This window comes from Bactrocera oleae, chromosome 2 (genome assembly GCF_042242935.1).
Source record: "Bactrocera oleae isolate idBacOlea1 chromosome 2, idBacOlea1, whole genome shotgun sequence".
NCBI classification, from domain to species: Eukaryota; Metazoa; Arthropoda; class Insecta; order Diptera; family Tephritidae; genus Bactrocera; species Bactrocera oleae.
The window spans coordinates 73959095-73975309 of record NC_091536.1 but is presented as its reverse complement, the minus strand read 5'-3'; the positions used below and the strand labels follow the sequence as shown (position 1 = coordinate 73975309).

The following is a 16215-nucleotide window of genomic DNA, read 5'->3' as shown; positions in this document are numbered from 1 at the left end:
CCAACTAAGGAGGCCTCAAAAATTAAAATTTTTTTTTATTTTAGTCAGCGTGAAATAACAGACTTTTAGTATTTTTGTGTAAGGTTTGTTTTAAACATTTCCAAATATTATATGCATTTGTATGTCAAATAATTATAAATTTAAATAGTACTAATTTTCTACACTTTCCAAATTAGTCTTTGTTTGACACATTCTCTTCGCACGACAACATGCAACCCTGTAGCAAAGTAAATTTCTAAAAGCAGAAAAAAATGTAAAGGCAGTAGTCAAAATTGGTTGCAAAGAAAAGGTTTCCTAGGTTTGTGTTTGGAAATTGTTTACGTGTGGTTATGGATAAATTTTCTGCGGTTAACGATTCTACTTTCGTTTATTATCGCATTATTTGCAGATAAGTTAGTCAGCATAAAAAATATCATAAATTATTGATGCGCTGGTTACCCGCTGTCATCATGTTGTTGGTGCTATTCTAAATTAAAGGGTATAAAATCGATTTTGTACGCAAGCAAAAGCGAATTGGTGTACTTTGTTTGGGAACAGTAAAGGTTCGACGAGTAGCTGCGTCGGAAGTCAATTGTGTGTGGAATTTGTGGTAATAATACCTCTGCGGAGCGATGGATAAAAGCGATCACATTTCGGTAACATTGTCCGGTGTCGGTGTGAACGACACGGAAGATGACAGCCTCGCTACGAAACAGCCCCAACGACGTAGCTTGCGACGAGTACGTATCCCCATATATGTATATAGATATATGCTAAATGTATTAACCAAAATTTCGCAACTGAACAAAGAGTGTATTGTTCTTTTTTTTGTTTTGCAGTCTTGGAATCAATTACCACGTTGCCAACGCAACCTTATCATTTTAGCCGTGCTGGCGTTATGCTTAACATTAGTCTTAGTTTTATATAATGACCAAATCGATGCAGAGAATAGCAGATTAATTGGCAATAACGGCGGCAGTTTCTTATATCGCGAAAATCGTGAGGTGGCAAACAGTGCCGGTTTAGTGCAGAATGGGCTTAGCGATAGTTTGAACGCGCTAGATGCGGAAAATCTTAATAAAAATCTGAATAACCCTTTGCAAGATATTGGACCACCACCGCTGTCATTCTCAAATGACAATGCGCCGGTATTTAAAGACGTGAGTATATTTACAATACAAGCAAATAAACATAAAATCAGTGGGCGTATGCAATGTCGAGTGGTATCTGTAGGCCTCCACAAACCTTATCTTATCATAGAAAGCCACGGCAAATAATACTTGTCGCCACAAGCCAATCAAATGGGTTTTAACAAATGTTGAATAAATACAAATATGCACACATGTTCACAAGTACATAACACACATACAAGTACATAAAAGATAGACAAAAATTAATTTCCGCATGCGGTAAATCGGAAGTAATAAAATATTTACACATGATTTGTTAAGTCAATCGGATTCGATTTTTGTAAACACTGATCATGGTTATCATATTAAGTTTGCCACAAAGTTTGTAAGACCCACAATGAAACGTCGTAGATTCTATATATAAATAATTAGCGTGACTAGCTGATCATGTCCGTCTATCCGTATAAATGCTAACTGCGGGTTTTTTAAATGAAATCCTTTTCTCGCCATACAAACTGACGATCAAAATAGTTTTTATTTTACGAGATATCTCCACGAAATTTGGCACATATTATTGCCCTAGGCTACACGCTACAATATCAGAAGAAATATTTCCAATCGGACCACTATAGAATGGCACCTACAAACAACGTAAAAAACCAAGTTCTTGTAGGGAAACTTAACGTTTTTTCTGTTTTTTAAATGACTTTTGTGAGATACGGCAAGATATTGACAAGGTTTTGTACAATACTTCTGCAATCAACAAAAATTATTAAATATTTTTGACGTAACAATTGTTTGATTACCGGTCATCTATGCTTACTTATATAATCTGCAAGCATGTGCTGCTTATTAAACCAAACAAATCACGCCAAAGCAATTTTACTTTGCTTACTTTCACAAAATTCATAACAATATTTTACCATTTTATTATTTTCCAGATAAAGGTGCTCGACACGCCCAATCTCAATAAGAAAAGCGACGGTAATCTGCACCATGTCGAAGAAGGTCCGAAGGAAAGTTTATTACAAGGACCTTTAGTCGAATTTCCCAACAAAATAAGCATACAAGAAAACAATGATAATCGCATCGATGAACCTGCTGTCGAAGCACAATCTGGCGGTGGTGAAGACAATGATCGTGCCGCCTTGGAAGCAGCGGTACTCAACCCACGGGTGGTGCCCGGAACCAATAACGTTTTAATTACAGATTATATCAATAATATGGATGCCAAGTTGGTAGCGCAAAAACAGCATTTCCATGGTGCAACCAATGAGCGGCAGACTGCTGTTGTAGCCGCTTTTAAGCATTCCTGGAATGGTTATAAAAAATACGCTTGGGGTCATGACAATCTAAAACCGTTATCGCAAAGTTCACACGATTGGTTCGGTTTGGGTTTGACGATAGTGGACTCATTGGACACAATGTACATAATGGGTTTGGAGGATGGTAAATCGAAAATTTTAACTTTTACATAAATAAATATTTTTTAAACGTTTTTCTTTTACAACAGAATTTACTGAAGGTCGCGAGTGGGTTAGCAATTTCTTGACATTTGATATCAATCGTGATGTAAATCTGTTCGAGGTGACAATACGTATATTGGGTGGTTTGCTGTCGGCTTATCACCTGAGTGGCGATAAAATGTTTCTGAGCAAGTCGGTGCGTTGTTTTTGTAATACACTTGAGGTTTAAATTTAACGATCTTTATATATGTGTTACTTTCTAAAAGATCGAATTGGGCAATCGTATGCTGCCATGTTTCCTCTCCCCCTCGGGCATACCATATTCGGATGTAAATCTGGCTTCAATGTCAGCGCATTCACCCAAATGGTCGCCGGACAGTTCAACTAGCGAGGTTACAACAATACAATTAGAATTTCGGGATCTCAGTCGTTCGACTAATATACCGATTTATGAAAAAGTAAGTTTTTGCGTTTTTCAAACTGTATAAGGTCCCAAATTTTTTTTTTTTTTGTTGGTAACAGGTAACGCATGCAGTTAATAAGAAAGTGCATGCTTTGGAGAAAACTAGCGGTCTCGTGCCAATATTTATCAACGCCAACACCGGCACATTCAGAAATTACGCCACAATCTCACTGGGCGCACGTGGTGACTCCTATTATGAGTATCTGCTAAAGCAGTGGCTACAGACCGGGCGGAAAACCGATGATTTGTAAGTATTTGTAATATCTGTGTACTAACTTTACATAAAACTTCACCTAATTCACTTATCCACCTCTACACAGTCTAATTGTGGATTATATGCGCGCAATTGACGGTGTGCTTACGAAGCTGCTGCGTCGTACGCCCAAAGAGCAGCATGTCTACATTGGTGAATTGATAAATGGCAAAGATTTCAAACCAAAAATGGATCATCTCACTTGCTATTTGCCGGGCACACTGTTGTTGGGCCACAAATTCGGCATGCCCACCTCACATTTGTTGCTCGCACGTGATCTGCTCGAAACCTGCTATCAAACATATATGCGTCAGCCGACACAATTGGCGCCGGAAATATCCTACTTTGCGCTCACCACAAATGAAGAGCAGGAGATTTATGTGAAACCCAATGATGCGCATAATCTTTTGCGTCCCGAATTCGTAGAAAGCTTATATTATTTTTATGCCTTAACCGGCAATCGCACCTATCAGGATATGGGCTGGAATATATTCCAAGCATTCGAGAAGCACACCAAAGTGGCCTACGGTTACACGTCCATTGGCAATGTCAAGCATATATTCAATACAAGACTGCGTGATATGATGGAAAGCTTTTGGTTGGGTGAAACGCTTAAGTATTTCTATCTATTATTTAGCGATAATCGCAAGGAGATCGACTTAGATAAATGGGTAATCAATTCCGAGGCACATCTGGTGCCATTGCGAAATCATTAAGTTCGTGCTGTTGCTTGCATGTGGGTACGCGTGTGTGTGTATTTGTGTGAAACGTTTGTACATGACTATGACTATTTTAAAGCGAATCGAATTGAGTTGATACAACTCGCAATGTAAATATTTACAACAACAATTATTTATACAACTCTAGCATGCAATCCAATTTGTCGCATAACAATAAACTACTTTATATACCATATTTATGTATATACATATGTATGTATGCTTGTATGTCAACGATATTATTTATTACTATTTTTAAATTATTTATAAAATGAACTAACTTAAAAAAATTTTAACGGTTAGCAAAGAGAATGCGCACGATCTCCGTTAGTTGTTAATTATGAAATAATTAACATTTAGAAGATTACCAAAAGAAAAGTGTTGGTCTTATTTAAGAACCAGATTGTCACAGACCGCAAAATATAAATCTACGCTCGCCGCACTCGCCGTGAGAGAAAATTTTATGAGGTTTTTCTTAAACAATCACTTTGTAATGACACATAAAATCACAGTTTGATACGTTTCTACAAAAAAAAAAATTTTTTCCTTACAAGCATACCTTGAGGCGTTCTGTAGATTGTTAATTTTATTTTTTTTTTAAGTATTAAACAATTTGTCTAATTTATTAGAAAAAATTAACGCAATTTGGAATTGCGTCCATATTTATGTATAACGGCTTCACTATCTTATGCGCAGAGTTAGCGTCACTTTTACCGTCTTGATATTGGAGTTTTAGCTTCAGTTCTGATTCCTTTTAGGTAACATCTGCGTACAAAAACTTGTTTGAATTTTTATTTCAAAGTAAAAAAGATCCAGTCTATACATACATATATCTTTATATGTAACGCATAAAAATAATTGTAAAAAGTGTACTATGCACGACTTGCACCAAAACTCAACGGATTAGAGATAATAACATTTTAATCGTAGTTGCTGTAAAAAAAATGATATCAAATATTTAATTTCATAATATATAAATATGTAACTGTATTTCAATATATTGTAGTAAACATTTATTTTTATTCCTATAATAAAAAACTTATGTATTTATGTATGTGCAGTATATTAAAACCCACGTGACTCGCACTGTACCACTTTTTTTTAGACAACGCATGCGCGTATATTGTATATTCAAGCGGCACTAAGCTAAGCTAAGTTTCATGTGTATTCGCCGTCTAACAAATCGCTCCCTACAACATGTGTTATACAATTTTAAATTAAAATAATAGTTTTATTTGCAAATTTTGAGTATTTTAAATTTGCTAGTTGCAAAAATATTCAAGTTGATATTATTTTTTTTCATAGAAAATTTTAAATTTTGCTACTTTTTTCACGTACTAGGTATTGGAGTTGATAAAAATAACAGTGAATTATACTGTAATTTAACACTAAAATTATTATTAATACATAAATAACCGGGTTGCATATATAAAAATTTTAATTAAAAATAATTTATAAATTTTTAAACACTAATACAGATTTGAAAAAAAAATTTAATCCCAAAAAATATGGTAAAATTAGATTCACAATTTTTAACCAAAATTAACGGAATTTGAAATTGAAAATTTAGTTCTTAATCCAAGATGTTGGAATTACAAAATAGATTTTCAATTTTTAAATTAAAAAACCGCAACCCTGAAAAAGACCAAAAATCTACAATTCACTATGCATGTAAATCTTATCTGGCTTAAATATATTAAAAAATAGTAAAGTAGCATGATCACCAACATGATCAACAATAAACAATTTTAATAAGTACAAAAACAAAAAAACAGTAAAATAGTAAAATAAAATTACAGTAGTAAACAACTTAAATATGTATTTGCTCAATTGTGCTATAGATGTATGTATGTATGTATGCGCAAGCATCAATTATAACGAATATACTAACTAAAGCAACTCATAAGCCAGAGAGGAATACATCTAAAATAAGTAAACAAGAAAAATGTGTGTATTTTAAATATTCAAAAAGCCTGCTTACTAGAGATAGAGCATTCTATTTCATCAAAAAATGTTTACTTTCATTAGTAAGCATTATATAAAAAAAGCAATTATTATTATTACGCTAAACTCTTGAAAATCATTATTTCTTCGCACATATTTGGTTTTTAAGTGTTTTCCGCTTCATATTTAACTCAATAGCTCTTTAGCAGTGTGTTTTTAAGAAAGTAAAACTTGAAGTGAACTGCCACATAACCTCAAGCATACCAGCAACTCCAGTAATACTTTTAATATGCTATGCATAAATTTGCTTTCTTTTATAAAAAAAAAAAAAAATAAAAATATGCAAAAGAAAACTACATAATCAGTAAAAATAACTTAAGCTAAGGCCAGGAGCCTTAAGGAAAAAAAAACTTTATTAGAATCGCCGTCTCTGATTATGTCTCAACACTTATGCACACAATCACAATTATTGTTGGAATTTAGTTGTACAACAGTCTAAATTATTTATTAATCAAATTATTTTTATTTTTTTTTAAAATTGCAATTTTTATTTAAATTAAAAAACGTCTTTCAACTAAAAAGTTGTTAATTGTTATCTTAAAGCAGGCACAAATAACGGGTGTATAGCAAGTATACATTTGTATATTTAATATTATGTGTTTTTGTGTTTATTTGACCATTTTTATTATTACCTACTCACAAATATAAAACAATAAAATTGTCTTATTGAAAATGGAAAAGTGTTTTTTATTTGATATATAGGTATATATATGTACACATAAAAATGAATAAGAATTGAGGTGAGAAAATTGGTAGTGTAGAACAAAAGCTTCATTATTACTGGCGGAACGGGTAAATTAAGAATAACTAATAAAAGGTTTTCTAAAAGCGCTCGTACTTTGGAAGGCACTGAGAAACCTCCTAGTGTATACGTATGTATATATATATAACTATAACTTTTAGAATAACAAACGGACGCAAAATTGGAAAAGAATGTATATTTGACCAAATACATTAAGTAGTTAAATACACACCCACCATAAAACCACATTTCACTCTTCTTATCGAATTATCCATCAAATTATTTGATAACAAGAAAAAACGTTAATTTCGTCTGCACCGTAGCTATAACACCCTTCAGAGGTGCAATTTTATAGCATATAAGGATACAAAAATATTTTTTCTTGATTTTGATCGAACAGTTTGAACTACAGCTATATGCTATTTTGTTCCGATCTGAACTATACGTCCGAAGATTGTAGCGATGCCCTTGGCAAAAAGACGCGCCAAATTTTGAATTGAAGTTACCTTGTCAAATAAAAGAGTTTTCCATACAAGGACTTCAATATGATCGGTTAGTTGTAGGGTAGCTATTTGTTATAGTGGTCAAATCTGAAAAATTACTTCGTCCAAAATTGGCAGTTTCGAAAAATGTTTGTAGAAAAAAGTACGTGTGAAAATTTGCAGAACAATAACCCAAAACCTAAAAAAACTAGTTAACGTATATACAGACAGACAGACGGGCATGGCTATATCAACTCAGCTCGTCCGTCACGCTGATCATTTATTTATAATTCTTTTGGCGTCTCCGACGTTTCCCTCTGGTTGTTATCCTGTTCAGGGTATGAAAATATTTCACAATCAAAAAATAGTCTTGCAAGCATTTATTCAAATAGCAGATTGTGTTTAGGAAATACTTCCGAGAGCATAGATCCTGCATACAAATCGGTACCCGTTCCGGAACAAAGCCTTTAAAACTCTGTTTAATACCACATGAGTACTTACTTCTGAAATGCAAAGTTTGCGAAAGCTTTTCCTATTACATGGAAAATAAACGTGCAAAAATATATATTTTATAATTTATTAATTTTCTTTATTAAATATTTATGTCAACACCTGATAACAGTGTGTTTTCATGCTTTGTTTTTGTTGTTTCACTTTGTATTTTGTAAGTATGCGCCAGGTGGGTGAGTGTAGTGTTTGGGTAAGTGTGCACACTTTGCGCACTTCACGCCGCCGACTTGTGCGCACACTCACATGCAAACAAACAAACACGACTACTGCGCTTACTCGGCTGCTTTTAAACGTTTTCCTTTGTATTTTTGTTTTGTTTTTTATTTCTTTAATACATATACATCTGTACATATGTATATTAAGTCCAACTTGCATTTTTATAATTTGCTTTATATTTAGATTTTTACTTATAATTTCCGACGATACTTTGACTAACTTAATATACCAATAGATAATATTAAACTTGCTTATTTGTTTCATTCTGATTTTTTGTTGTTGTTTTCGAGTTGTTTTTTTTTTATAAAATATTTGTGAGACTTTTTAAAATTTTACATACATACATACAATATATATATCATTATTATAAATTTATTAAATACATTATTTAGTTGTATTAACTTTAATTTTAGTAGTAATGTGTTGTGTAAACATTATTTATTATTATTATTTGTTTTTTATTTAAGATAATTAAGTTACTTTAATTTTTGTTTTGAATTAAAAAAAATTGTTGCATTCCTTTTTAATCGCGCCTCCGAGTTACACATACACATTCATCAGTAAATATTGACTTAAAAACTACTAAATACAATTACAATTAGTTACATTTGATGCGTATTTAAATTGAATGAAGTTACGTATCCTTTGTGTTTCGATACTTTTTGCTTTGTTTTGCTTATTTTTCTTTCTTTATTATTGAATTTTATTTATGTACCTCAGTTTAAGTTCAGTAGTTTCCTATTAACTAGAATTTGTTGTTGTCGCCATTTAGGTTTGCTCTCGCAATCTTTACTAACTTATATAAATATGTATGTATGTATGTATGTATGCATGTATATATATATATATATATATGTATGTACGTTTAGATAAATAACTTGTAGGTTCACACTGATAATTGGTTGCAGTTGCATGTGCTCATGTGCACACATACATACAGACATATATAGTTGTAAGGATCAGCTTTCGATTTTCATGATTTTTGCTGTTAAGGTTATATAATAGTTTGCTAGTTTGCAGTTTTGAAGAGATTTGAGGAAAATATATGTAACTTAGATCCTTTTAGGAACAATAAACCTAAAAAAAAATTATGCATTATAGAAAAAAAAAGTTAAAGATATTTTAAAGAGAAATTTTGAGGTTAGTTCTCTACAGAGTTTATGTGTTCAAATGAGATTATAGCGACAGACAATAGAAAGCGGCAGTAAGAAGCTAAATTAGATAAATTAACGACATTTCTGATATAAGGTTATATTCTCATGAGTTTATACTAACTATCAACCTTTCTTTTTGTCAAGTTAGGTTCAAGCGTAAATTTGTTGCCGATCCACCATCCGCGTTGACATAGTTAATGGCTACTTTGACAATTTGCGAATGTTGCTTAACATTGTAATAAAATAAAGTCAAATAGCTTTTATAACTTTTCGAACCAAACTTCGAAGTTTGAATTTAACAAAATAGAGTTAAGACTGAAAGCTAAAGCTATGAGCTTAAAATCTGCAACATTAGCAGTACAATGTTGCTTAAAATTTGGATTGAAATGAAGTTGTGAATCTAACCTCAAAGTTTGCATTTGAAAAATAGATTTAAAACTAAGGATCTGCAACATTAGTAGTACAATGGTACTGAATATAATAAGTACGGCACGATAAGTACTACTAACGAAACTACTTAGAATTTATATAAACCATAATGTTATCACCCAAAAGTCTATGAAGAATATTGGTATTATATAGCTAAGTTTTGGGCGCTTTCGAATTTTTGCGTATTTGAATTTTTGGATATCTGAACTAAAAAACACTTGTTAGCCAAAACTATATTATCTCTAGTCAGACATAACCTCAATTACCGATGCGCATATATGTTATTTATATGCTATAGGTGTGTGGGCCCATGAATACATGCAACAATCGCCAATACTGGCGCTGTCTTGTATCTCTTTTATAGATAATAGTTTTTGTTTTCTTTTTTTTTGTTTTTGTTTTCATTAAAATTGTTTTAAGTGTTTATTTTTCAGTTTCTGGATTTGATAATAGTTCTTTTTAATACACATACAAACACTGATTGTTATCATACATTTTAAAAAGGAAATTTTTCTCACATCTAGATTTTGTTTGTTGCTATCTTACAATTTTCACTAACAATTTCAATTAGTTATGTACAAAAACAAAAAACAAAAAAATCAAATAAAAAGAAATGACGAAGCGAGCACATGTTCGTAAACGCTCGCCATTGATAACTGTTTTTAAATTACTGTAATCAATTACAATACTTTTTATGTGATAGTTATGCTTAAGGTTTTCATTTTGTAAACGCATAGTTGTATTGCAAAGTTTTGAACATTTTTTTAACAAAGTTGGCAACGTATTTCTTTCTTAGCTTTGTACAAGCGCAACTGCCATTGTACATAAGAATGCATGCAGCGATTGCTTTACAATTTGGTTTTGTTTCTTAATGCAATTTTCCAGTTTCAATTTCTCTTTACTTGCTAAGCTCTACAAACGTTTTTATTTTATCCATTTAATTGAAACTTTTTTTTGTTTTTTAATATTATTATTTGTTTTACGAAAGCCACATACATTTTAAACATAATTGCGTAGTTTACAACCAATTCGTTTGCCACGCCCACTTATTGTGGACATTTTAGCGGCGATTGTGATGTTTTTGTTTTTTTTTTGTAATTTTAATTTTAAAGTACATAATTACATACATAATTGTTAAATTTGTAATATCTTTTATTTTAAATAAAATTTAGCTAATTATTTTTGTTGCTTTAAAGCATTGTTAAGACAATTTATTGATTTAAAGAATTCAGTTGCACGAGTTCGTTCGTTCGTTTGTTGTCGGTTTGTAGTCTAAACGCTCGTTTAAAAAGTGACTTGCTGATAGACACACATCTACAGCCTTCCTAAAAGCGTTTAGCGTTTGGAGCTTGTGTTGAAAGACAACAATTTTCGAGCTTCGTGCAGCGCACGCTATATATGTATGTGTGTTTGTGGGTGGCTCCCCCCTCACATATTTCTATTAAGCTTTCAGTACTGTCTGCTGAACGGCAGAAACTTTGTCCTTTTAAACGGTGCCTTTTTTGGCAATATTTTTTCGATTTGAAATTAAGCTTTTATTGCTTCTCCATTTGGGTTGTATAAAATTTGTGCAATTTCACTCTATTCACATGGCGCTTGTCATTCAGTTTAATTTATTGCTTTTTAGAACTATCTCATTAGTGCTTAAGTTCTTCGTTTATTAAATATTATTTAGGTTATGGAACACAATTTTATAATTAATTTAAAAATAATTTTTTTGAAAATTAAAAGTGCATATTACATAAAAACATAAACTGGCAAACATACAAACATAAATACTTTTGTATGTACATACATATATTCGGAAAGTATAAATTTTAACAAATTAAATATTTTTAATTTATCTAAAATATATAAAACAAAACAAATTGTTGCTACATTAAGCTTACAAATCACTAAAAATTATAATATCAACTTAAAGCTAAATTTATATATTTACTTTTTGGAGCAGCGACACCCGAGAAGAGGTATACTATGTATGATTGAAGCGAAAGCGCAATTGTTTTTTTTTTTTTTGCTATAAAATTACAAAATCACTTGATGTGGCAGAAGAAATTTCAAGTTTGCCAACGACTTGCAACACATTTCGTGAAAATAGCAAATGCTAAATAAAATATTAGAAATTTTCATCGTTTTTATTTTATTGTTCAAGTGCATGCTAAAAATAAATAATATTTTTACCAATTTATTTAATTATATAAAAAAATATATCAAAGAAATATAAATATTTTTTGCAGAAAACTTTAGCAATTTCTTTTTTCTTTATTGGTTTGTTAAAATTAAAATTTTATTTTTCTCATTTTAATTTTTTTACATTATAAAAATTTCAATTGTATATACATATATATAAAAAAAACTTCAGCAATTTTAATTTTTTTATATAAAAAAAAATTAAATGTAAAATTTAAATTTAAAAATATGTTTAATAAAAAAAAAATAATTTAAATTATTTTAAAGAAAATATTTAATTTTATTTTTATATAATAAAAAAATTTAAATTGTTAAAGTTTTTTTTAATTAGTAGTTACAATTCTTTGAAATATTTATAATAAAAAAAAATTATTAAAACTTAAAATTTTAACAAAACAACTAAAATGTTATACAAAAAAAAAATATATATATTAATAAAAGGGGGAAAAAATATTTATATTTTAACCAAAATTGCTTTATTTTAAAACAAATTCAGTATTGAAAATGCTTTTCAAGAAAGTGCAAAATTGCGATGTGTTGGAATTCGAATTTAACCACACAAGCTTCTGTAAAATGATAATAAAATAAAATAAATAGTTTCTTAGGTTAAAACTTGTCAAAAGCGCTAATAAAACCAAAAATGTTAGAAAATAAATTTAAGCAATTCGCCACTAACTCGCTCATATTGGGTGTTCTCGGTCTCCCTAAGTTACAACTAAAGTTCGTTAAAAATTGTTATTCACTCTACATTCGCACAGGCACTCTCTTACACGCTCATTACGCTCACTGCTGCACACATTCTACTACTAAGTACTCCTTTTATGACGCACAGCTCATAAAGCGCTGGTATTGAACTCCAGCAACACTCCAGTATTTACAATATTATTATGACTATTGCCAACCATATTACCAGCGGCGGCGATTGCGGTTATAGCCGCTGCGGCAGTCGTTGTGGCCTTAGCAGTAACAACGCGTTGCTTTGTGGCTGACGCTTGCTGTGGCTGTTGTTGTTGTGGCGGCTGCTGTTGCTGCTGCTGATCCGCTGCAGTAAGTTGTCAGGATGTCATTATCGACTTGACCGCCTCATCCACCAGACCGGCGGCAACGCAACTGAAATCGTTCGCTAACAATGCTTGCTGCGACGTTTCCTGTTGCTGATGGTGGTGTTGTTGCGGTTGCTGTTGCTGCTGTTGTTGTTGTTGATGGTGATGATGATGATTGTTTTGCTGCATGCTCTGCAGATGATTATGATTTAGTAACGCCAACTGTTGTTGTTGTACATGATGATGTTGACTACTGTCCAACAGTATGTTGCTAGCATTGTCGCCCGCTGCCGGCCCACTGCCGCCACCGCTGATCAGGCAATCGCCCAACTCGTCGACGAGATGGTGTCTGCGTTTGACGCCATCTTGACAATTCACCGACGTCTGTTGTTGTTGGCGATCATCGAGTATACTGTCGCCTAGCAGTGATCCCATCGAGTGATCCAGCGAGAAGTTTAGCGAGTCTGCCGATTCGCTGTTTTGCAGATTGAGTATGCTGTCGATGGCATTCTGAACGTGTCGGCTGATGTCGTCATCGAAGTCGCCGCCACCAATGTGATTGTTGTGTATATGCGCCTGCAGCTGTGAGTGCAGTGAATGATGCGATTGTTGTTGTTGCATATTGTGCTGTTGTTGCGCGTTGTTAAAATGTTGTTGATGAAGACCGCCGACACCGTCCAGCAGGTTGCTGAATTGATGTTGCGTTTGGCAGAAGACGCCCTGTTGTTGCGTGGACATCTGTAGCATCTGCGCGGCGGCTGGTTCCACGCGTATACCGTCGTGTAGTGACAGCAGATCGGCCTCCATGATACTGTCGTGATGCTGGCGCGATTGCTGTTGTTGCGCCGATATCGGTGAGCCCGATGAACTTGATGACGCCGACATGGGGCAGATTTTCTTGGCACCGTCAAGCGTATCGTCCGCATCAACCGCCATCAATTCAGCATTCCAACGCCTTTTGCGCGAAATCTCACAATCAACGCTAGCATTGTCTATGAAATCACCGAAGGGTGCGTCGATGTTTTGCATCCAACGCGTTGTGTTGCCGCTGATGCTCAATTGCATGCTCTGTTGCATGTGCTGCTCATTTAGGTGCATCTGCTGTTGTTCACTTTCGAAGAGCACATTCTCTTGCGTGTTTGTGACGCGCATAAAACTGTTCGCCGCATTTAGCTCGGTATCCCACAAACGTTGCTGCTGTTGTTGTTGTTTCGATTTGTTGTCAACATTGTCATCGTTAGATTTGCCATCGCCGAAAATATCCTCGAGTCCAGCTTCAATGTCATGTGGGTCGCTGCCACCGCTTTTGCTTAAATGCACCGGTGATTCACCGAACATGGCCTCTAGTCGAGTCTCCACCGACTTATGCACGTCGGCCATGTCATCGCCAGAGTCGAAGAACTCGTTTAGTGACGATTGCATGGGATTGTGGGCATTTTGTTGTTCTTGTTGTTGTTGCTGCTGGCCTTGTTGGTCCTGGTGATGGTTCTGCTGCGGTTCGTCGTTTACGGACTGCACACCTTGTTGATCACAGTTCTGCTGCTGCTGTTGTTGTTGGCTAGAGTCGTTGCTGCTGGGGCTCAACTGATTGTTTTTGTTGATGCAGCCATTGGGGAAAAGATCTATTAGTTGCCCAGACTGGCCATTGTTAAGCGTAGAGTGTTGCTGTTGTTGTTGCTGCAAGGTCATTTGTTGTTGATCTTGTAGCTGCATGAGCATTTTGTTTTGGGCGCTGATAAGACTCAATTCTTTCTGCAAGCAAAGCCAACCGTCGTCTTGTTGTTGTTGCTGCTGTTGCTGTTGTTGGTGCTGCTGCTGTTTCATTTGCTGTTGCTGTTGCAGCTGTTGTTGCTTTGTGTTGTGCTGCAAGTACTGTGCAGCAAAGCTGTTATTACTCGGCGCACTTGCGACTGACTTTTGTTGTTGTTGCTGCTCATGCGCATTGCTGCGTTCATTCTTCTCGCGGCTGTGCTTGTTTTGCATTTTGGCGTTGCTTGCTGGCGATGGCGACGGCAGTGGCCCCACTTCTTTATGCTCGACCTTCTTCATTATGAAACTCGGCGTTATTTCAGATTCTATATCGAAATTCTCAAACTCCTTTTTGACATAGCCGCACGCAACTGACGACGGAACGTTTTCACGCTTGATTGTCCCGTTCAGCTGCTTGTTGCAGTTTGCATAGAAATTGGACGCGCCTAATTTGTCTTTGGCGACTTCCGAGTCGAACGAATCGAAATGCGAATCAGTCGCGTACGATCCTGCCTCACCACTGACAGCATTGTGCCAGTTGCGCTTCTCCTCTTTCTTCGGCAGCAAATCATTCTGGTTCTTCTCATCCGACTGTTGTTGTGGTTTTTGTTGTTGATCAGTCGGCATCACACGCTGTTGTTTGTTGGTGGCATTATTTGGCGTATTGTTGTGGCTCGTGCTATGCTTCAGCAAATCAAATTTATCCACAATTGTTGGCGCTGTTGTTGTTGCTGTCGCTGCTGGTGTGGCCTGAATGCCTGTTGAGTTCGCTTTGCTGTTGCTATTGTCGTTGGGTTCAGTTTTGATTTCAAACGATTTTAAGGCAGCGCCAATGTTGTTGTAGGGTGCCTTATCGCCCTCTGCTTCCGGTTCGTCTTTTACAGCTTTCATTTCTTGTTTGAGCTCATGTGCTGTTGTGGCCATCAGGGATTCACACTTTGGTTCATGCAAATCTTTTTGTTGGTGCTGTTGTTCGTAGAGGGCCTGTTCGCGTTCAGCGTTTCGTAAGTGCTCCATTTCTGCCCTTAAATCATCAATCATCAGCTGTTGAATTTGACAGGTCTCAGATGTGCGATGCTCCAGCTGTAAGCGATATAAAGTGTTATAAGCGTTAGTTTTATTTCTCTTTGTATTTATATTAAAAACCTGATCTCTTTTAACCTCAAAATACAAAAAAAAATTTTTACATTATAAAAATATATATATATATAAAAACAAGTAAGGAAGGGCTAAGTTCGGATATAACCGAACATTTTATACTCTCGCAAAGTCAAATGGTATACTCGTTTGAGATTTCTTTGTGGATTGACTGATATTTTCGGTAGAAGGTCAACTATAGGCACTGGGGTCCACATATTTAGTACTTAGGGGTTTGAACAGTTTTGGTTCGATTTAGACAATTTTTGGCCGCAAGGTGGCATACTGATAATTGCATTATTCACGCAAAGTTTTACCCCGATATAATCATTGTTACCTGATTTGCATAGTGGAAAGTGAAAGAATCAGATGGAATTGAAAATGGTGTTACATGGGAAGTAAGCGTGGTTGTAGTCCGATTTCGCCAATTTTCGCACTATGACATAGAAACATGAAAAGAACGTTACGCACCGAATTTGGTTGAAATCGGTTAAGCAGATCTCAAGATATGGGTTTTCACCTAAAAGTGGGCTGTGTCACGCCCACTGT

General features: G+C 34.4%; 2 protein-coding genes across 2 annotated transcripts in view; one reads left to right on the top strand and one right to left on the bottom strand.

Annotated features, from left to right (window-relative positions):
* Positions 1-212: 212 nt before the first annotated feature.
* Positions 213-6694, top strand: alpha-Man-Ib (alpha-Mannosidase class I b). Its single transcript, XM_014232520.3, has 8 exons — positions 213-298; positions 389-719; positions 819-1139; positions 2051-2558; positions 2623-2771; positions 2842-3033; positions 3098-3285; positions 3359-6694. Exons 2-8 carry the CDS (start codon positions 612-614, stop codon positions 4005-4007), a joined length of 2115 nt encoding a protein of 704 aa, XP_014087995.3. The 5' UTR covers positions 213-298; positions 389-611; the 3' UTR covers positions 4008-6694.
* A 5678-nt stretch (positions 6695-12372) lies between these two features.
* Positions 12373-16215, bottom strand: part of Bicra (BRD4 interacting chromatin remodeling complex associated protein) — a 98958-nt gene continuing 95115 nt past the window's right edge. The window contains exon 8 of the mRNA XM_036358567.2: positions 12373-15612. Within this exon, the coding sequence (XP_036214460.2) occupies positions 12793-15612 (2820 nt within the window). The 3' untranslated portion in view covers positions 12373-12792. The remainder of the gene's footprint in view (positions 15613-16215) is intronic.